At 34.9% G+C, this 22,938-nt stretch overlaps 1 protein-coding gene across 24 annotated transcripts in view; it reads left to right on the top strand.

The window, feature by feature from the left end:
• Positions 1–22,938, top strand: part of DLG2 (discs large MAGUK scaffold protein 2) — a gene marked incomplete at its 3' end in the record, with an annotated part of 2,081,919 nt that overhangs the window by 1,653,123 nt on the left and 405,858 nt on the right. Inside the window, exon 1 of one of the 24 annotated variants that reach the window (XM_079105553.1) lies at positions 11,026–11,102. The exons of the other annotated variants lie outside the window; for them this stretch is intronic. Coding sequence (XP_078961679.1) covers positions 11,086–11,102 — 17 coding nt within the window. The 5' untranslated portion in view covers positions 11,026–11,085. Of the gene's footprint in view, positions 1–11,025; positions 11,103–22,938 lie in introns of those variants that run through there. 24 annotated transcript variants of the gene reach the window in all.

The following is a 22,938-nucleotide window of genomic DNA, read 5'->3' as shown; positions in this document are numbered from 1 at the left end:
TGCATGAGAAGTGCCATTTCTAGAGAGCTCTTGAGAGATGCTGATTTTATAGATACTTGAATCATACTTTTAAGTATCAATGACCTTGCTTGTAAAGAGATGGTAATAGTATAATATGACAATAGCCATAATAAAGGCAAGTCCAAGGAGGCTTAGTTCTGGTGGTAGTTTCTAGGTGGGCTTAGAGAGAGGGAGATGTGCCTGGCAGTAGTAGACAAAGCTGAACCCATAGGCTAGAACTACACATATATGGAGAGTCTCAGAGCAGGAAGGAATTCAAAGCTTGCTCAGGAACACCTTGCCACTTCTCCTGAGCATGATTTTCTTCCATTATGAGTAGTGTCAGGAAGAGATTATAATATTAATAATAATAACTGATAGTTATTGAGCACTATGATGAGCCAGCACTCGCTAAATGTATTACATCCATTAGTTCATTTGACCCTCATGATCAACCTATGAAGTTATTATCCTTTCTACCCTCATTTTCTCTTATTGTCTTTTTCAGATTAAAAGAAAACACATAATACTGAGACTTACAGAGGATATCTGAGTATTTAAAAATAATTCTTGTCCTACTTCAGGACAGCTATCCTAATTCACTTAGAACCAAAGAAAGTCCCCATGATATTTCATTCTTTATTCTCTGATACTTTCACATTTTCAATATCTGATACTGTACTAAATAAGATTCACTTGCTTGCATGTTTCCCTCCCTATACTGTTTAAATCAGATTTTATTAGTCAGTGTTCAGTAGGTCTTGGGTGAATTATGTGATTTCTACTCCTAGAATGTTTCTTTTACCTTTCCTACCTTCTTTCTCAAGCTGTTTCTCCCATATTAAATGTTCTCTCACATTTTCTGTGTCTAAAACTTCAGTGTAAGATCTTCAAATGCCATTTCCTCCCTGTGGCCTTTTCTCTTGTTTTTCCTTGGTAGATCTCAATGCTGATTCTTCTTTCTTGGCAACTTTATTACATTTTTCCTGTAACTTGTTAGTGTTTTTATTTTCTATCACATGCATATGGTTATTTTTGTGCTCACCAGTCAGGTCTAAATTTCAATACAGAAGGAATAAGCCCTATGATGTGATTATTTAGTGGTTACATTTTGAAGCCATACTGACTTAGGATTTTGAAAAGCCTTTTGTGCAGTTTGGTTAGATTGGTTTTTCTTTTTGTGTGTTGGTTTGTTCTAATATCTCTTCTCATTGATTGAATGACCTGGGATGTTTCTTAGTCCATTGAGATCCATGTGGTAAATAGGGGAAATAATATTTACCTCACAGGTTATCTGGAGTATTAAGTGGTCATATGAAAAATGCTCTGCTTTGCTTACAGAGGAAGGAGTTGATTCATGGGAGCACTTGATTTCATTCACACTTCTTTTTCCAAAAATAGAAGCCAATAATATTTTTGAATGGATGAATGAATTAATGGCCAATTTAACCTAGGTTCACCTCCACTACAACATTGTAAACAATTCTGTTATGCTCTTCCTTTGTTCCCTTCTTTCCCAAGCTATGCACATGATATGTCTTTATTAAATATTGTCAAATAATATAGCAATCTTACCATGAGAAATCTGGGAACTTGAATTTACTTCTAACAAAATGCAGCATTCATATTTTCATTTCTTATTTTATAAGCTTCTAAAGTACAAAACAATATAATTTTTAGAAAATTTGTTTCTTTAAAGGGGAAATTTGTAAATCAAAATTTATTTGACCCAACCCTTTCTATCACTTAGCTGCAGAGCATTAGGTTGATAATAAATGAAATGACTTATGGCAAAGATGAACTAGACCATTAAAATCTAAGAAGCAACAACCCCTCAAAAGGTCACACTGAAAACTCACTGAGGCTTTTAGGACAACTAATGAGTACAATTAAATCTTAAAAATCAGCATGAAATGTTTCAAATGATATAGTTTTCAGTAAGTGGTCCTTAAAGTGTATATGTGACCAAGAATTACCATAGTAAGCATGTCTGGTTCTCTGCCCTCATTATTGCCCAATGCACACTGTATTTTCTGCAATTCTGTCTGTATTCTATAGACTCTGAAAATGCCTCTGAAATTTCTCATAGGGACTAGGCCCTCAAATCTTATTTATTTTTACAATAAAAATTATTCACAAAAGGTAGTTATCTAAATTGCAGAATATATAGGGAATAATGAAGACAGCAATGTATGAACGAAATTTTGTTATGTATATCATATGTAGTTCATTAGTCCATTCCTTCATTAATCCAGCACATGCCCTGAGTACCTATCATGCTAAAAGCTTTGGAGTACAAAATCAACCATGAGGTTGACCCTTTTACCTGCGAGTCTGTGTAGGATGGAAAACCCAGAGCATAAAATCAATTACAGGGTCCCTTAATTAATCATGCAATTAACATGAACTTGCTTGTACTAAGCACTTTATAAAGGAAAAGCACAGAATTCCATGACATAATAAGACTAAATAGAAGGTCAAAGGAGAGCTCTTATAATAAGGAAGTTCTTTTTAAGCAGAAACTCAAAAGATGAATAAAAATCAGGTCAAAAAGAGAAACTGCTTAACAAATGTATTAGGATATTGGCACTTTTGGTTCTTCCAAACCAGTGAGCCTCTTCCTCAGGGACTAACCCATCAAGTGGGGGTACTAATCATAGCTATCCCATAGAATGATTATGAGGACTATATAGTACATAACATTTTTGTACAATGTTTGCCACACATTAAATATTAACTATTGTTGTTGTTATGGGTATTATTACTATCACTATCCATTTTATCCTGAAGGCAAGTTAAACAGGTTCAGGCAAGAGAATTCATGTCAAAAAAATGTAAAGGGTTGGATATTTTTACCCTATCTTTAAACTAACAAGTTAGCTTGCCACACTGTCATGGATACTGACAGAAGGTTTTAGACTCCTGGATCAGTGACTTTATAACTCATCATAGTAACTGTAGTCAAAGTATCAACATTTTCAGTTTCTTTAACCCAAATTCTCACAGGATAACACAAAGAAGGCCTTGTGATGCCTTCATATAGAGTGAATTGCTTTACAGAAAAGGCACTCCAAGTGTAGGGAACCCTAATCAGTTATAATGAGCAGATAGCCTGCTAGCCTTTCTTTGAAGAAAGACATTATCTCTATTATGCTGGCCAGTACACATACCCACTCTTTGCTCCAGAGGGAGACATTGTCTCTCCTTTTCAAGGAGGAAAGATATCAGTAATACTATATAGTAAACTTTCTAATTAAAAATAGGAAAACTTCTTTCTAATCATTAAAATTTATATGCAATTTTAGATTGGTATGCTTATACCATATGGCACAAATATCCTTGAAAAGATAGTCTATAGCATTGGCAGGCAGTGCTTCTGCTAGCAAGATAGACATAAAGGCAGGAGACTCATAAAGAATTTTCTTCTAAGAATTATATGATTATATCTGATTTCTTATAAGATCATTCTGGAAGCTGTTGAACTTATTAGAATTCATACAGTTTTACATCTTCTACTTCGTTTTTTTACATCATGAGCACTTTTTATAACCTGCCATGTTGTATTTATAATACAAATCTTTAATGATTGCACTATCAATAACATAATGCATAATAATTTATTTAGCATTTTTTACAGGAGATTTAGTTAACTTAGAACTTTTGGAAATGATCAAGGAACATTTATTTTAACATTTATTTATGGTTGAAAATGTAAAGAAACTGCATTCTTTGCTGAAGTAACAAGTATAGAAGACTTAGGAGGTGTCATAAGATAGCTAGACGCTGATGTTGCCAATTTCCAAAGTCTACAAAGCGTGATGCTAATAAGGGTGTATCTTCAGCCTAGTTGCAAAAGTTTATAGTCTATTTCAATAAAATGTTCAAAATATACATAAGGTGAATTTTACTTCTATCAGAAATATTTTCTGGGACTGATAATCAATCAATAGTGTTTATAAAACCATAAGGAATTTCTTCTATGAAATTTTTACCCAGAGAGGGGGTCAGGAACAACAGAGTACTACATTGGATAAATATTTGTGTATCTCTGCCTCCAAATAGTCTCCATATGAAATAGACCCAATTTTTTTCCTACTCATTTCAAAATCAATTTTTAGATTGGCATACATATTTTAATGATTAGTAAGTAATCTTCCTATTTTTAATTAGAAAGTTTACTATATAGCATTATTTAGAATGCTAGATCATCAAACTCAAAGCTCTTGTTTACTGCTAAGAAAACTCATTAAAAGGACAATGAATTGCTCATGGTCATAAAATTTAACAATGCCTGTTATTGAGCATCTTCTCTGTTAAAGGAGCTATGGTTGAAACTGTGAGGAATAAGAAGCTGATGACACATTCCCCATCCAGAAATAGCTCCCATTAAAAGCGAGTGAAGTAGAGATGTGGTTTGTTGTATGGAAAGTGCTATGATTATGGTAACAACCGCAGTGGAATGTAAGAAATGCATGAGTCACCCTAACTGGAAAGGCAAGAAAAAGTCTTATGGAAGATAAACAGTAATGTCACTACCTCTCGGGGACATCACAGCTTATCTTGTCCACTGCCTGTTTGAGTTTAAGGTCATTTTGATGTGTTCTGACCGACCTGTGGGCCCTGATTTGCTATGCTGAGGGCCAGCAGATTCTTATCTCTTTACACAGTTCAGTGTGCCTCCCCTTAGTCCTAGTGACTAGGAAGGACATCTTTAAGATGTATTTCTGTTAGGATTTTTTTAACTCCTTGCTTATTGGTTTTAGTGCTACTCTTAGGAACCACACAGTAGAAGTCCACTGCCCATTCAATAGTAGGTGATTGCACATGTTTATATTTGTTTACAGCTTTCTCTTTACTATGCTAACCATTGCCTCAAGGGGAATGACCATGACTTTTCCTGTGACATGATTTAAAAGCACTTATCATCCTGTTCCTAGGGTTGAAGATTAAATGTAATTTCCAAATCCAAAACAGTACTCTTAGTGTGGCCCAAGTTAATAGAGTATAACTATTCCCTCCCTCCCTTGTCCCTTGGTTAATGTAGCAGTTTTATATCTATATAACAGTATTGATTTATTACAATCTCTTTGTTTAATGAACCCTTTGAATTTTAATTTTCCAATGAAGGCTAGTTATGGCACTACAGGATGAAATTAAAACCTATGGCAAGAAATAGAAGATAGGAGGAGGACATTATAGGATAAGGAGAACCACACATAAATGCTATGACATGAAAGTGCATGACATTTTGGAGAAAGACTGAAGTAGCCCAGTGTGAATATGTCATAGACTATGCAGAGGATCATGGGGCTAAATGATGGGTCATAAAAAACTTTTTAATTACATCCTCTAATTTTGCAAGATTACTTTGATAGAATCCTAAAGGATGAATTGGAGGGGGAAAAAACACCTTGAAGAGTGGGAAGAAAGTAATAATATTTAGCAATTAATTGAGTAGCTACTCTATCCTACATAATGTATTCTACTAACAATACATTTGACATTACTTGTACAAAAAAAAATGAAGACTTATTATGTCCACATTATGGGTGGAGAAATTAAGACTTCATTAAATGCTATAAAGGTAGCTACTGTTTGGTAGAAGAGCCTGGATCAAATCCAGGTACACTGTGGCAATAACAGCAATACTATGAGCTGGATAGCAATGTAAAAACATTCTAGAGGTAGAACAGTATCACTTCACAGAACTCAGGAATTGAGGAGAGGGAAGAATCCAGCATGGATGAGCTTTCTAGCCTGAGAGAGTAGGTACAGGGTGATAATCTGAGACAGAGATCCAAGTATGCTACTCAGTATCAGAACGGTTCTTTTCAGGAAATGAGACTAGTGACTAACTCCAGTTAGGAGCACAAAGTTACTGATAAAGTCTCAGGTGTGACATATCCTCCCTTGCTGAACAATGTCCCTGCCAGAGTTGGCAGTAAGAGTCAGCCATATATTTGAAGACTATTACCGTTGGCACTACTTTATCAAATGATTCAACTTGAACAACCTCATTTATTGTATATACAAAATCCTCCACCTCAGTATATAAATTCAACCATCTGACAATTGGTAACAGGAGATGCACTATTTAGTCCTGACCTATTTCAGAACAGAACATTTCAGAACAGAAATGTTCTCTCATGTATTTATGAGACTTGATAAGGATGTTTAAAAAATGTAGACACTATTATCCATATTGTGCTACAGTAATATTTCTTCTGAATTATTTTGGGATATAAAAAGAAATAGGTAAGTGTAACTTGGTGAAATAGCAAAATTGATAGCACTTTGTTATTAGTCAATAAATGTTTGAAAGGTGTTAAGGTAGAAGTGGATAAGTTGTGTTATAAGTATGTAGAAATAATTGGAGAAAAAATCAGATAAAAAATCAGATAAAATTTTAAGTGGATTATTGGAGTAAATATCTTACCTATGAGATTTATTTTTAAGCAATATTTCACAGAAAATATAAATAAAAAAGATTTCATCAATATTAGTATAAGCTTTTGAAAGTTTTTAAAAGGAAAATTCTCCTTCATTAGTAACTTTATAATGAATGAAAACCTGTCATTATGTCTTTTTTATCTTATGAGTATAGCAAAATCATAATTTATCATTTTAGGCACAAAATTATGAATATATTAAATAAAGCTTTCCAGCATAGGAAATCACTCATTTACAGCTTTCTTAAAGACATAGAAATTTATAGTTACCTGAATATAAGGGAAATATTTTATATTATATTAATATTTATAGGCTTATATAAATATATTTGCATATATGTATTAGAGTACATATTATATTTTTATATAATTAACACAAATTTATATAAGTAATACAAATACATCATGTATATAGTTGTCTACATATGATTAGTATAAGTATATAATGTAGGTATTATATGAATATGCAATTTATAATCATGATTCAACCAAAAATTCCCATTTAAACACATATTATTACTTATTATAATTCCTAGAGTGTACTCTTATCTGCAAATTCATTATTCAACTATCGCCAGTTCTAAAGCCTGTTGTGTAGGTCATATTTATAATAGTTAAAAGCACAGGCTTTGAACTGTAACAGACTGAGAGAATCCTATCTCTGAGTAGTTAATATGACTGGAAACTAAATATTTTGCCTCTCTGAGCCTCAGTTTCTTCATCTGCAAAATGGAATGGTCCAAGCTTCAGGAGTATTAAATAAGGTAATATACACATAGCATAGCAAAATGACTTAGATACAGTAATTTCTAAATAAGATCTATTTTCATTATTATTTTTGTTTTTCTCCTACCCATTCCTACCATGAGAATGTAAACCAAATAAAAACAGGGTTATTTGTTTCACTTTATTCACTGCTTTTTATATCTATGTCTTAGAAAACATTTGGCATATATTAGGTATGCAGTAAATATTTGAGGAATAAATTAATGAGTGAATGATTTAGTTAATAATTTGGCCTCTGCTTCATCATGTTTGCCTGGAGATTCACGTTACTTCTTTTGCCCTCTGTAGTGACAAATAGTATTTTAATATTCAAGTAAACTTTAAAGATTCATTTGGAGAGTAAATACTCAAATAAATACAAGAATAAGTAATTTAAATTTTAAATATCAATGTTGTGATTGAAGACCTAATTTGGGGCCCAATAGTTTTACCTTAAGAATCAGTTTAGATTCAAAATTTGGTGAAAGATATTGAAATAAAAAAAGGAAACATTATCTCCTAGGGATAGTTTGTGTCCTTTCCTTTGAATCTGCACTTTCTGGTTTTGTTTTTCCATTTGCTTGTTTGTTAATATTTAACCATGCAACAAAGCTACAAATCCAACAGTTGTAAATTGCCTGTAGCCCAAATACAAAAAATTGACCCAAGGCCAAAAAGCACCTAAAATCACATCCATTCTCTGAAAGAACCTATTGCATGGATTCAGCCATCGTGACCACCAGTGACCTTGGTACCTGAACAAGTAGCTGCTCTGATTTCCAGGCTGTACAGGAAAGCATGGCTAAAGATGACTGGCCTCATCAGGTGACCAGTCTTAAAAAGTGATGCTTTCTGCTTGTATAGGATCAGATGAAAAGTTTTTTAAAAACAGTAGTCATTTAGAGCTTAAAAATAAAACAGCAAGTGCTTAATAACACACCATTAAAATATAATATTTTATATTTTATAAATATAATATACTTTTCAAGATTTAGATTTGACCCTAAACTTGTATCTTTGTATGTTTGTCTTATTTATTTGTTCTAATTAATTATGCATGACAGTAGAATGCATTTAGATTCATTGTACACATGGGGTACATCTTTTCATTTCTCTGGTTGTACATAACGTAGAGTCACACTATTCATGTAATCACACCGTCTCTGTTCTAGTGCCTAAGTCCCTGATCCACTCGAGTTTTGTGCAGAGTGAGAGATAGGGGTTTAATTTCATTTTGCTACATATGATTTCCAGTTTTCTGAGCACAATTTGTTAAAGAGGCTATCTTTTCTTCAGTATTTGTATGACTTTGTCTAGTGTGAGATTACTATATTTGTGTGGGTTTCTCTGTGTTTTCTATTTTGTTGCATTGATCTTCATGTCTGTTTTCATGCCAGTACCATGCTGTTTTTAATAGTAACACTTGCTCTGTACTATAATCTGAGGTCTGGTATTGTGATGCCTCCTGTTTCACTTTTCTCATTAAAGATTGTTTTGGCTATTCTGGTCCTCTTATTTTTCCAAATGAATTTCATGATAGCTTTTTCTATATCTGTGAAGAATGTCATTGAGATTTTAATAGAAATTGCATTAAATCAGTATAGTGTTTTTGATAGTATAGCCATTTCAACAATGTTAATTCTGCCTATCCAAGAGCATGGGAGAACTTTCCATCTTCTAAGGTCTTTTTCAATTTCTTTCTTTATTTTTCTGTTCATTGTAGAGGTCTTTCACCTCTCTTTTGTTAGATTGATTCCCAAATATTTGTTTGAGGCCATTGTGAATGGGGTCATTTTCCTAATTACTCCTTCAGTGGATTCATCACTGATGTATAGGAACACATTTGATTTATGGGTGTTAATTTTATATCCTGCTACTTCCCTGCCTTCATTTATGAATTCTAGAAGTTTCCTAGGGGAATTTTTTAGATCTTCTAAGTACAGAATCATAGTGTCGGCAAATAATGAGAGTTTGAGTTCTTCTTTTCCTAATCATATCCCTTTAATTTCTTCCTTCTGTGTAATCGCTCTGGCTGGAGTTTCAAGGATGATGTAGAATAAAAATTGTGAAAGAGGTCATCCTGTCTTGTTTCAGTTCTTAGAGGGAATGCATTACATTTAGAATGATGGTGGTGTTGGGTTTAGCATATACAGCTTTTACAATGTTGAGGTATGTTCCTATTACCCCTGGTTTCTCTAGTGCTTTAAACATAAAGGAGTGCTACATTTTGTCAAATGCTTTTTCTGAATCTATTGAGATGATCATATGATTCTTGTCTTAATTGATGTGATGTGATTACATTTATTGATGTTCGTATGTTGAACTAACCTTACATCCCTGGGATGAACCCCCTTGATTGTGGTGCACTATCTTTTCAATATGTTTTTTATGTGATTTGCCAGAATTTTATTGAGAATTTTTGCATCTATGTTCATCAGGGATATTGGTCTGAAGTTTTCTTTCCTTGAAGTATCTTTGTTTGGTTTTGTTATCAGGGTGATACTGGCTTCATGGAATGAGTTTGGAAGGGTTTCCTCTTTTTCTATTTTATGGAACATTTGAGGAGTATTGGAATGAGTTCTTCTTTGAAGGTCTTGTAGAACTTGGTTGAGAATCGATCTGAGTCTGGGTTTTTCCTAGTTGATAGTCTTTTGATGGCATCTTCTATTTCATTGCTTGAAATTGATATGTTTAAATTGTGTATGTCCTCCTGAATGAGTTTGGGTAAATCATATGTCTCTAGAAATTTCTCCATGTCTTCAAGATTTTCTATTTTATTAGATTATAAATTTTCAATATAGTTTCTTTTCATCTTCTGTATTTCAGTAGTGTCCATCATGATATTTCCTTTTTCATCATGTATTTTAGTAATTTGATTTTTCTCCTTTTCTTTAGAGTGACTAGGGTTTATCATTTTTATTCATTTTTTTCCAAAAACCAACTTTTTGTTTCATCAATTTTTTTCAGTTGTTTCTTTTATTTCAATTTCATTGATTTCAGCTCTGATCTTAATTTTTTCCTTTGTTCTACTGCTTTTGATGTTGGCTTGTTCTTCTTTTTCTAGATCTTTGAGATGTAATGTTAGGTCATTTATTCATTGATCTTCTATTCTTTTAATGAATGAGTTCAAGGCAAGGAACTTTCCTCTTAGCACTGCCTTAATTGTGTCCCAGACATTTTGATATGTGGTATCACTATTCTCATTTACCTCTAAGTATTTTTGTATAATTCCTGATTGTTTCTGCTATCCATCATTCAACAGCATATCATTTAGTCTCCACATGTTAAAGTAGCACCTGCTTTTTATTCTATCATTGATTTATAATTTCATTTCATTACGATCTAACAGACTGCAGGGTAGTATCTCTATTTTTTGTATTTGCTTAGAGCCGTTTTGTAGCGTAAGATATGGTCTATTTTAGGTACAGATCTGTGTGCTGCTGAGAAGAAAGTATATTTGCTCATTAAAAGATGAAATATTCTATATAGGTCTGATAAGTCTAAATTATTAATTACATTATTTAGTTCTATAGTTTGTTTAGTTTTTGTTTGGAGTATCTATCCAGCAGTAAAAAAGATATGTTAAAGTCACCCAGTAATATTGTGTTGTGTTCTCTTTAATTCTTGAAATTGGGAAGGGTTTGTTTGATGTACACAGATGCTTCATTGTTAGGGGCATAATTACTTATTGTTATGTCTTTCTAATGTATAATTCTCTAAAGCAGTATGAAATGTCCTTCTTTGTCCCTTCTGATAAACTTTGGCTTGATATTCACTTTATCTGATATGAGGTTTTTATGAAAACCCCTGCTTGTTTACAAAATCCATATGAATAATATGTATTTTCCCATCCTTCCCCATCAGTCTGTGGATGTCTTTGCCTCTGAGGTGAGTCTCTTGGAGAGAGCATATAGTTTGGTCTTGTTTTTTAATTCAATCTGCCAGTCTATGTCTTTTTAAAATATTTTTTAAATTTATTTTTTTCATTCTATGTCTTTTGATTGATGAGTTTAGGACATTAATATGCAAGGTTATTATTGAGATATAATTTGTATTCCAGGTCATTTTGATTTATTTCTGATTTTTAATTTGACTTAGTTTCTTCTTTGATCAACTGTTCTTTTAGTGTAGCTCCTCCCTTTGTGGTTTTCTCTCTCTTTTTTTTTTATTTCATCCTCATGGAATATTTTGTTGAGAATGTTCTGTAGTGCAGTCTTTCTAGTTGTGAATTCTGTTGACTTTTATCACAGAAGGTTATTATTTCATCTTCAAATCTGAAGCTTAATTTTGTTGGGTATAAATTTCTTGGTTGGCATCCATTCTCTTTCAGAGCTTATTATATGTTGTTCTAAGACCTCCTAGCTCTTATGGTCTGTGTTGAGAAATCAGCTCAGATCCATATTGGTTTCCCCCTATGCATAATCTGTTATTCTTTTCTTGTAGCCTTTAAAATTCTATCCTTATTCTGTATATTAGGCATTTTCATTACAATGTCTTGGTGTGGGTCTGTTGTAATTCTGTACATTTGGGATCCTGTAAACCTTTCTTATTTGATTTTCCATTTCGTTCTTTAGATTTGGGAAATTTTCTGATATTATTTCACTGAAAAGATTGTGTATTCTTTTGATTTTGTATCTCAACACTTTCACCTATCCTGATAAATCTTAAATTTGGTCTTTTCATGTTATCCCATAATTCTTGGAAGCTCTGTTCATGGTTTCTTAACATCTTCTTTTTATGGTCAATTCTATTTTCAAGATTATATATTTTGTCTTTAGTGCCTGAGGTTATGTCTTCCAAGGGTCTAATCTGTTGGTGATGGTTTCCATTGAATTTTTAATTTCGTTTATTGATTCCTTCATTTCAAGGTTTTTTGCCTCTTTATTGAATCAATCTTTCACTTCCTGGATTTTCTCTTTGATTTCACTCCTTATATGGTCCTTCACTTCGCAGATCAATTTAACTGTGTACATTCTTAACTCCTTCTCTGACATTTCTTCCACTGTGGTGTCAATGGATTCTATCACTAAAATATCTTGGTTTGTCTGGGGTGATTTTTTTCCTTTAATTTTTCTTGTTGTTTGTGTGTCTACCCATATAACAGTGTGGATTTGAGGCAGTACAGTTTCTACCCTGTGGACTTACAGTGTCCCTGAAGGTTTCTAGCACCTCAGGGGGAGACAAATAACAACAACCAATGCAAACAATATACAGCATTAAACCAAGTATTTCCTACTATGACATCTACAGTGTTAAATATCAAAATAAACAGAAATTATATGATCAGTTATTGCTACAATAAAAACAGCAAGTGTGCAAAAGGGTTTACAATTTCAAATGGAGGAGAGGAAAAGAACAGAAGTGATAAAGGATGTGATGATTATGAGGAAGGAGGAGAGAAGACAGAAGTAAAAACTTAAAGAGTGAAAGAACAACAGAGTTTAGCTGTTAGTAGAAGAAAAGATAGAATCAAGGGAAACAGGTAGGAGAAAATATATATAATGTAAATTTTTTAAAAAAATTAAAAATAGAAGAATTCAAACAAAACTAAAATATACTAATTAAACATTCTAGTCACTAAAAACTAATCCAAGAAATACAACTGGCTTCAAAAATGCTAGAAATGAGGAAAAAAGGAATATGTCTAAATGTCCACGTACCATTAAGGTCACAATTAAACAGAGAAAAAGAATTAAAAAGAAAGAAAGAAAACAAAAATAAAATCTTGATGAAAAGTTAAAGAATTCTTCTGTTATAATTCAAAAGATTCTCAGCTTCTCTTCTCAGAAATTTTAGGTGGAGTTATCTGGAGCCATGATGCTTCACCCTCTGGATTGCTGGAGTGAGAGAAATAATCCCAAAGGCAGAATTCCCAGAAGTTAGATTTATTCTTAAGTGGGCTCTAAGTTCTTCTCTGAATGGCAATTGGTCTGGAGATTCTAAATCAGAGTACCTCCAGTGCCCAGTACTTACTGGTTCATGCTGGAAGACTTTAACCCAGGGATCCTCCCTGGCTTCCACCCATGTGGTGGTGGGGGGAGCCAATTCTTAGTTCCCTGTGTCACCGCATGTTTCCTGGTCTCAGGTTCAGTCTCCAAACAATGTCTTCTGACCCATCTTGCTAAGTTCCTGGCCAGATACATCTATCTCTCCCAACCCATCCTGCAAGTAGTCGAATTGGAGGGGCCAGGGTAAAGCTGGGTGGGTTTCCAAGACTAGTTCTTCCCTACATAAAACTCTCCACTTTTGATTTTCTCCTGGTCACTTAAGCACACTCTATGTCATGCAATATGTGATTACTGGGCCTGTATTTTGGGTCAAACTCAGGTTTGCCAGGAATTGGGTCCCTCAGTTGTGGGCCCACATGCCTGGCTACAAAATTGTTCCTTCCTTTCTCCTCCTCATGCTGCCTGGAGAGATTATGGCTCCTTTCCCGGCACCAGGATATTGTGTAGCTCATCTTTCAGGTTTGTTGGGCAATGTCCTTAATCTCTAAATGCTTCATATCCAGACACTCCTCAGGCCCCCCCCCCAAAATGCAATTTCCTTTAATTCCCTCATCCTTCCACTGTGCTCACGGAGCGACCACTCTGGCTGGTGCTTCCAGCCTGGCTGTGATTGTGGCTATGCTGCTGGGGATTTTATCCACTCTCCTGTCCCCATTCTGCTTTGAATGTCCAGTTTTAAATTTCAGTGAAGTCCCCGCCTCTCCACCATTTTTTTGTTCACTTACCTTGCAGAGAAGCTGCTGTCTGCTTTCTTGGTTTCACGCCACAGAGCCAGCCAGGAAAGTGACCTCCTCTATTCTGCCACCTTGAAACCGCCCCCAAACTTTTTTTGTTAAACAGTTTCATAAGATGTGTATAGCACAAACTTCACCCATGTCAAGTGTATAATGTAATGAGTTTTAGTAACTTTAGCTGCCGCTATTACCATTACCCTAAATTAGTGTTAAAACATTTTTTATGCCCCCAGTTAATGCCTTATACCCATTCAAAATAATTCTCATTCCTACTCCAGTCCCAGGCAACCCCAAATCTGTTTTCTTTCTCTAAAAGTTTGCCTTTTCTGGATCAACATTTTTATTTTCAATGTTCATTAACTCATGAAAAAGTACCAGTAATTAGAGGAAGTATTAGGAATACCTGTTTATGGGGTCAGCCTGCTTCCTTTTCTGTTTAACAAAGCAAACATGACTGCTCCATCTTTCATAGAACTAAGTTTAAAATGACATTTGACTCTATTTGGGTGCAGTGACACATTCCTGTGGTCCTAGTGATTCAGGAGACTGAGGCATTAGGATTGTAAGTTGAAGGCCAGCCTCAACAATTTAGTGAGGCCCTCAGAAATTTAGCAAGATCCTGTCTCAAAATAAAAAAATAAAATAAAAAGCACTGGGGATGTAGCTCAGTGGTAAAACACCCTTGGGTTAAATCCCCAGTATTGAAAAAAATTTTTTTTAAATCTTTAAATGCATTTGACTCTAACCACAGTGAGCAACTCCATGTGGGCAGATTAGGCTTCTATAATTTCATGTCCAGCTGCATTGATAACTTTCAACCTTATTTAAGCAGCACCAACTATGGACAGTAGTAAACCTGATCACACTCTGCCATGGCCCATTGCTTAAACCTTCTATGTAACTTTTATGGCTACCATTTCATCTGAATATCTCCAATAAGACACCAGGTTTTTGGAATGGAACCATTTATTGTCATTGTCATTTTTATATATTAAACTCTACCACATATTTTATTTCAAAATTAAGATTCATCACTGTGTTCTTAAGTGGCAATAGGTGGATTTCTCTCTTATTTGTAGTCTCCTTTGTCATGAAATTGAAAAGGTCAAATAGAGAATATATATTAATTCCATCCTTTGTCAAGTGCATTCTGTGCATCAAAGACCCCTGGTGTATTTATTAATTAGTTTTATTAAATGCAATCATAAATGGTATTGCTTGGTGAAAGTGAATATTTTTGCTTTGGAATCCCAGTGAAGAAAGGATGACAAGCATTTCAGGGTTTAGTTCAATAGAAAGTAACTATGCTAGGCATAGCTGAGGGAGCAGTGGATAACGTACTCATCATGGTTTCCACCTTTGAGGAGCTCATAGTCCAGCAAGGGAAACGGCTATTTCTGATTTTGTTTGTGTTTGTTTGTTTGGTAGTGGGAATTGAATTCAGAGAAGCTTTGCCACTGAGCTATATTGTCAGCCCTTTTTATTTTTTATTTTGAGACAGGATCTCAATAAATTACTGAAGTTGTCCTTGAACCTGTGATCCTCCTACCTCAGCCTTCAGAGTCACTGGGATTATGGGTGTGCATTGCCATGCCCAGAAGAATAGCTATTTTAAAATAGTCTTCACTAGTGTGGAAATGCCTTGCTGTGGAACCAGCTTAAAGGTTATAAAAGGCTTCCTGAATCTGGCTATGCACGAGATAAGCCCTGAAGGATGAGTAGCAGCAACTGGGAAGGCGCTCTAGCACAGACTATGGCTTTCGAAAATCATCTTAATGCTTCCTTTGCATTTTAGCCTATCTACCAAGTGTCATGCTTAAAGGGTAAAGTTTTAAGAAAATAATGTTTTTCTTCACTTCCATACTAGAGCTGTGGTAATAATTAGAAGCTTAGCTGAACAAATGACAGCTGGCTACCATGAATGTAAATATCTTAAAGAAAATCCCAGAGAATATAACTGTTGCCTTGGAAATGTGTATGGTGACAAATGGAGAGAGACAAACAGTTGATTTTTCACTACTGTTGCCCATTACTGCAATGCTGGTGATGACTCTGTGGTGACCTTTCTAGGAAAGGTTCAGATGTCAACTACGGATGTCAAGTGAAACATCTCCCCTTTCACTAAACAATGGAGCTTTTCCATGAGACTAATACATAGGCTAATAGATTTTACCAAACCAAATAGCCCACATTTATTTGGGTGTTCCAGCTGTGTGCATGAAAAATCAATAAGGAAAATAAATTGTAGGAAAAGGGCAATTCCTCACTGAAATTAAAATCCAGCAAAATGATAGAAAGCAAAAGGTCCATTTATTTGCCTTGACACCTACACTGGTTTGCCAGGGAGAAAGGTAATTATTCCATTTGCTCTACAGAAAGGCTTTGTGAAGACTGGTTCCTGGAAACACGAGGATAGAAAAACTTGGAATTTGTATCAGCCTTCAGAGTCACTTTGGCTCATGGCTTCTTGGCTGTGTCTAACCCTTCTTCAGCTGTGTAAACTCTGGGCATGATGGAGGCTCTTTCTAAAATAAAAAGAGGCTATGTTTTAACTTGGCTTAAAATTGTTTATGACCTCCTGGTAACTCCAATTACCAGTTTTTCCTCTGTGTCATCTTTAAGTTCTTTAAGTTTTTTAGCAACTGTTGAATAAACTCTCCTTGGAACTGTCTCCTTGCTCCCATTGTTGACTGACATTACCTCTGGATCCCACCTCTCTCTCTTGCTCAGAGGTTATCTCAGTTTTAACCTCTTTTCACTACATTCTTTCTAGGAATGTTCATGGTTTCAAATACACATGTACAATGTTGACTCCAAAATGTACCATTTTAGACCAGAACTGAGATTAGATTCCAATTTCTAACACTCTTAGGAGATCGTTCTACCTTGATGTTACATAGAAATCTCCCCCGAACTCACTATACACTATACCGAATAATCATATTTCCCACAAATATACTATCTTCTCCCTTTTCAACATAAAGTACCACCATTGACCTAGCTACCCCAACCAGAAACAGAGTTGTTGTCCTGGACTCTTCACTCAGCCACCACTGGTCATTTCCAAATCCATTTGTTTAGCATTTCTTACCTTTGGCCATATTTTCCGTCCTTAGGCCTGTCTGGTTTTCAAGTTCAGACACCTTATGTGTATATCATACTACCTCCTTGTACAAACAACTTCCATTTACTATTTGCTGTGCTTCACACTTTACAAAATTTCTTTTTACATATGTTGCTTTATTCTCCCCCACCCAGAGCAATCTGTGAGAAGGCACTCTTATCTACAATATTACAACATTAAGATGACAGTGCTAGAGATTACTGCTCAATTTTGAGCTGGTCCAGTACCTAATTAAGAAGGATGAGGGGGCTTGGACTTTAGCTTAGTGGTAGAGTGCTTGCCTAACATGTGTGAAGTCCTGGGGCCAATACATGGCAACAATCAAAAAAAGAAGAAGAAAAAGAAGAAGGAGGAGGAGGAGGAGGAGGAGGAGGAGGAGGAGGAGGAGGAGGAGGAGGGGGAGGGGGAGGGGGAAGGGGAGAGGGAGGGGGAGGGGGAGGGGGAGGGGGAGGAGGAGGAGAAAACCATTGGCTCCCAAGTTCACACTCCTTCACCATCACTGGGCTGTTTCTACACTTAACAGACAGGGAGGACAGCAACAATTGTCCCTATCCAAACTAAAGAAAAACTCAAAACAAGGAAGGTAAAATGACTTTTCTGAGTCCATTCACCTCGTGAGCATGGTGGTGGGAAAATTCACATTTCTTAGTTCTAGCCTCTTTTTCCACATAGCTCTGCTTCCCCGATGTTGTCAAAGAGAAAAATTAGAATATAATCCTGAAAATTTGGTTCCTGTGAAATGAAGGGAGTTATATCAATTAGATGCCTGAAATCTTAACTCAATACACAAAAATCTTTCCATTTCAGTCTCTAATTTTTGGACATTCTGTAGTATTTGTCTATTTTTTATGTAAAATTTATAACTAAAATCCATTTTCCTTTTCGAAGTGAACTAGCTAATATTTGATTTAAGTTATTATAAATTCAGTTTTTGACTTTCCTTATGAAGAACAGTCCTTGTGGAAATGGGCTTTTTGATGCATGTTTATACATTACTGGTTTCCTTATTACATCCAAAGATGCAGCTTGTATACTACAAACGCCAAGAAGAATAATGTATAGCCAGCCAGCCACAAACAAAATGAGTGAAGGCAGGAAGATGCCTCCTGTACAAAGCACTGTATTTCACTCCTGATGTTTCAGGCTTTGAGACCAGTCCTAACCCATGTGGGTCAGTTCACAGGGCACAACACTGAGATTTCTCATTATTGCATTAAGCAGAGAGTTTGCCTTGGGGATTCAATCAGCATTTACAGTTCACCTTCAGAGTCTCCAGATCCCCAATATGATAAGGAGAATTTTAGAATGGCCAGCATTTGGACGGTCATGTTCACCATGTAACTGCCCTAGAGAATATGAAGAAATCACAGTGACACAGGATGGAGAAAAATCAGAGTTTTGCTCTGCTGTCAACATAACCATATTCTCAATGAGCAACTGAACCCTTCTATATTTCCCTAAGGAGATCCTATGGTCCAGCAGGATATTTTTTAAGGATAAGGAGAGAACTAATACCTGGGCAATAATGCTGCTAAATATTCATATGACAGAACTTCTCTTAAACCTCACAATTAGACTAGTTATTAATTTGTTAGTCAAAAATTTGGACTTAAGAGGAGAAAAGATATTGGATGCTTTGTTTCACCTTAATGTGTAAAACTATAACAGAAAGTAGCATAACAAAATAAGTGGTTTACCGATATCCAAAAGAAGAAGTGGAATTTCTCCCAATTAAACCCTCCATTCTTAATTTTTTTTAGCAGCCATGGGATTGCTCAATGTTGATTGAAGCTGTTACATGTAAAGTAAAACCACATTTCTAGCTTCTTCAGCTATGGCATGAAAAATTTGGGGTCCTGAATTTGATTATGTATTTTTTGTCTTTTTTAGAATCATGTCCCAGCTCACATGATGTTTTCCTTGCTCATAATTTCAATTCTTAGCAAATCAGCATCAGTCCAATATTACACATTGTCTTTCTATGAGTCATCAGAACTTCTTCCTATCAGTCAACACTTTGTGTTTTTCATCATTTGTGCTGCAGGGGGGTCAAGAGTTTCTGTATCATTGTCAATCTCTGACCAACATCCAAGTCCAAGAATTGCTTTAAAAATTTTGGCATACCAATTTGAGTTGTAAGAACAGAAAACTGGGACTTATTTTTTTTCCTGAAGTTTAACTTTACTTTCCTTACATAAAACATATAAGCAGATTCTTAATTCAGTTTGGTTTTTGTTTTTTTTTTTCTTTTTTAGATTTTGGAAGAGAATCAAAAGACTAAGTGAAAAACATCCTTTTATTTTATAAGTATTTTCTGGATTTTGCTGTTGTCCTCTCACATTTAATTTGGCAATAATGTTTCTAGCTATATATTATTTTTTAGTATTTCTAGGTCAACAAATAGTTCTTGATAGAAACAAGTATTTTTAAACACTGAATAATTAGTTTTTATAACATTTAATCAAGCTGTATAATAATAAAAACAAGCACCATAGGGATAAGCAGATTTAAGAATGATCACAACTGATTCTTAATAAGCACACAAGTCACCTGGAAGGAATGGAAGTTTATGACATGAGCATTGCACTTGTTTCAGGCATTAGTCCTCCTGTCACTGAGGGTGTAGGAAAGATTGCTTTATCTGTTGCTAAATAAGAGAACTTAGCAGGGAATCTTGTAGACTAGCTATTGACATGGAGAAAAGTGTCATGATCTGCTATAATGCATGATCCTTGCCCCTTTCTGTAATAAAGATTTAAGTAAAAATGTAAAAATGTCTTAGTGTACTTCAAGATGATACAAAAAGTAAATAAAAGGGTGAAATTCTATAATACCCAGTACACTTTAAATGTTCTATAAATACTTATTGAATTGAATTGATGATCCAATGTTAGCTTAACAAACTTAAAAACCAGATCAAAATCAACATCATTAAATCTGACATGCAACTCTATCAAGTTTCTAAAACTCCAGTGCACAAGTACATAGTGGATATTATCTTTAATCATTTGATGGCAAAAATATATGAGAGTTTAGGTTGACCCTAAAATTAACAAAACAGTTCAGCAGAAGTTAGAAATCTATGTTATATTGGGCTATGCTAACCAGAGTATGAAATCCAGATGGAGGAAAATCAGCAACTCTTGGCACTCTGCCCTGGTTGAACACGTCTGGATCTCTGAGTTCATGTCTAGATTCTGTGACCTAAATAGAAATCAAAAGAAATATGCAAGCACATACATGGAAAGATAACTAAAAATTTTGAAACCATCTCATGAATACAGAACTAACTGTATGAAGACTATTTATTTGTAGGAGTACAAGACTTAATCATTCAGTGGTTAATCAGGATCCAGAAGTGGAGAGAAGAAAGATTTTTTTATTAACTGTAGCTCACCCACTAAGGATCATATTCCTTGCATGTGTAATAGAACATCAGGTTAACCTTTTACAAAACCAAACTCATTTACACACATATACTTTCCTTTTTACATATATACATCTTGGTTCTATCAATAGTGCTGTGATCTTCACAGTCCATGACAGAACTCTTAATTCATTTTTCTTATCTTCCCCACATGAACACCAATGTCTTGTCTGGGAATTCTGGAAAAGAACACAACTACACATGTACCCTGGAAAGAACAGGCCTCTTTTATCTAGGAGAATATGGTTTTCAGAAGGAAAAACGCCCTCCTAGCCAGATTTCTAGAATCAAATCTAGAAATCAAAGTGTCTTCTCCAAAACGGGAGCTCTAGTATATTTAGGGTGGGAATGTAAGTTAGTACACCCATTATGGAAAATATTTTGGAGGATTTCTTTTAAAAAAAAGATAAAAATACATCTACTTCATGATCCAGCAATCCCACTACTGAGTATATATCCAAATAAAATTCTTTATTAGAGACACCTGCAGTCCCATATTCATTGCAGCACTGATCACAATAACCAGGATGTGGAATCAGCCTAACCATCCATTGACAGATGAATGGATAAACAGGATGTGGTACATGTACACAATGGAATACTATTCAATCAAAAATACGAAATCCTGTTATTTGCAATGACATGGATGGACTTGGAGGACACCATGTTCAGTGAAATAAGCCAGGTACAGAAAGACAACTGCCACATACTCTTATTCATTGGGAATCTAAAAGTATTGCTCTCATAGAAGTTGAGAGTAGAATAGCGGTTTCCTGAGATGACAGAGGAGAGGTGGGGAAGGGTTGGTCAGTTGGGTTAAAGATTAGGTAAGAGGAATAAGTTCTGGTGTTCAGTGGCAGAGTCAGGCAAACATAGTTAACAGTAATAAACTGTGATTCTTGAAATGGCTAAAAGGGGATTTTTTTAATGAACTCACCATGAAAATGTGACAAAAAGCTTTAGGTGATCAATATGCTAATTACCCTGATTCAATCATTACTCCACAATCAAAACATCATATTGTACTTTATAAATATGTACAAATATTTTGTCAATCAAAAATTAATTTTAAAATGTTTTTACCTGCCTGCTCCATAATTCCTTCTCATCCATTCTTGGATATTTTACCTCCAAATACTTTAAATAAATGTATCCCTTTAATTCCTACAACATTACTCAAGTTTAGATATTTATTAGTTTTCTCCATCGTAATGATAAACTATTGGTCTCCCTAACTAGATTTCTTCATCTTTCTTCAATTGCTTACAATATTTTTAGGTTACCTTTCAGAATCATAAATATCACCATCCTAAAAACCCATGGCCCTCATTTACCAGGTTTGGAGAGCCTACTAAGAAAAAGTCAGCCTTGTGGCAAGGTATTAATTGCCCTCATGATCCACCCTCTATCAGCTGTCTGACCTCATCCCTCTCCACTCTGCTTTGGGCAAACCAAGCTGCTCAAGTTTCCCAGAGTACACCACATACACAATACCCTTCTTGGTATTGATCTCAGAATGCCTTCTTTCACTTCTCCACACTTTGAATCAATTATATATCCTTTAAACACAGCTTAGATGGTTTGACAAAAAAATATGCCTGGGAATTTCTTGAAAATTTTTATCCAATTGATTTCACTATTTCCTTTATTATCTGATATTTATTGAAGACCATGATACAGAGCAATCAGTCATCTTTAGCAATTAACACAATTTCTGGCATAAAAAAGTACCTAATTAACATTTGTTGGGCATAACCAGTACACATAAATAATTATGCAAGAAAATTCATGTCAAGTGTCAATGAAACAACAGGAGGAATACCCAGCATCCTAGAGGAAGGTGATGCTGTTTTGCATCTGAAGCAAAGCAGTAAAATCATCATACTACAGCAACACCGAAACATCAATGTTTACAGCAGTATAGTTCACAATAGCCAAGTTATGGAACCAGCCTAGGTGCCTGTCAACAGATAAATGGACAAAGAAACCATAGTATATATACACAATAGAGTTTTACTCAGCCATAAAGAATGAAATTATGGCATTTTCTGGTAATTGGATCTAACTTGAGAACATCATGCAAAGTGAAAAAAAGTCAGACTTGGAGTTAAGGGTCAATGTTTTCTCTCATACCTAGAAGCTAGAGTGAAATAGCGGTTTTTAAGAGGTGGTAGGGGGGAATTCCATGAAAATAGAAGGGAAATAAATGGAGTGGAAGAAGGGAGTTGATGGGGAGGGAGAGGGATGGAAAAAAGAGAGAACTATGGAATAAAATTGACCAAATTATGATATGAACATATATAAATATAACAGTTGATTTCATCTTTATGTATATCTATAAAGCACCAATTTAAAAAAAGTAGAAAGAAAATCAGTAGAGTAGAAGAAGGAGAACAGGGGAGAAAGGAAGGATGAAAAGAGGAACTACCAG

The sequence above is a fragment of the Sciurus vulgaris genome, assembly GCF_902686455.1.
Source record: "Sciurus vulgaris genome assembly, chromosome: 11".
NCBI lineage: Eukaryota > Metazoa > Chordata > Mammalia > Rodentia > Sciuridae > Sciurus > Sciurus vulgaris.
This window is presented reverse-complemented; position numbering and strand designations above follow the sequence as displayed.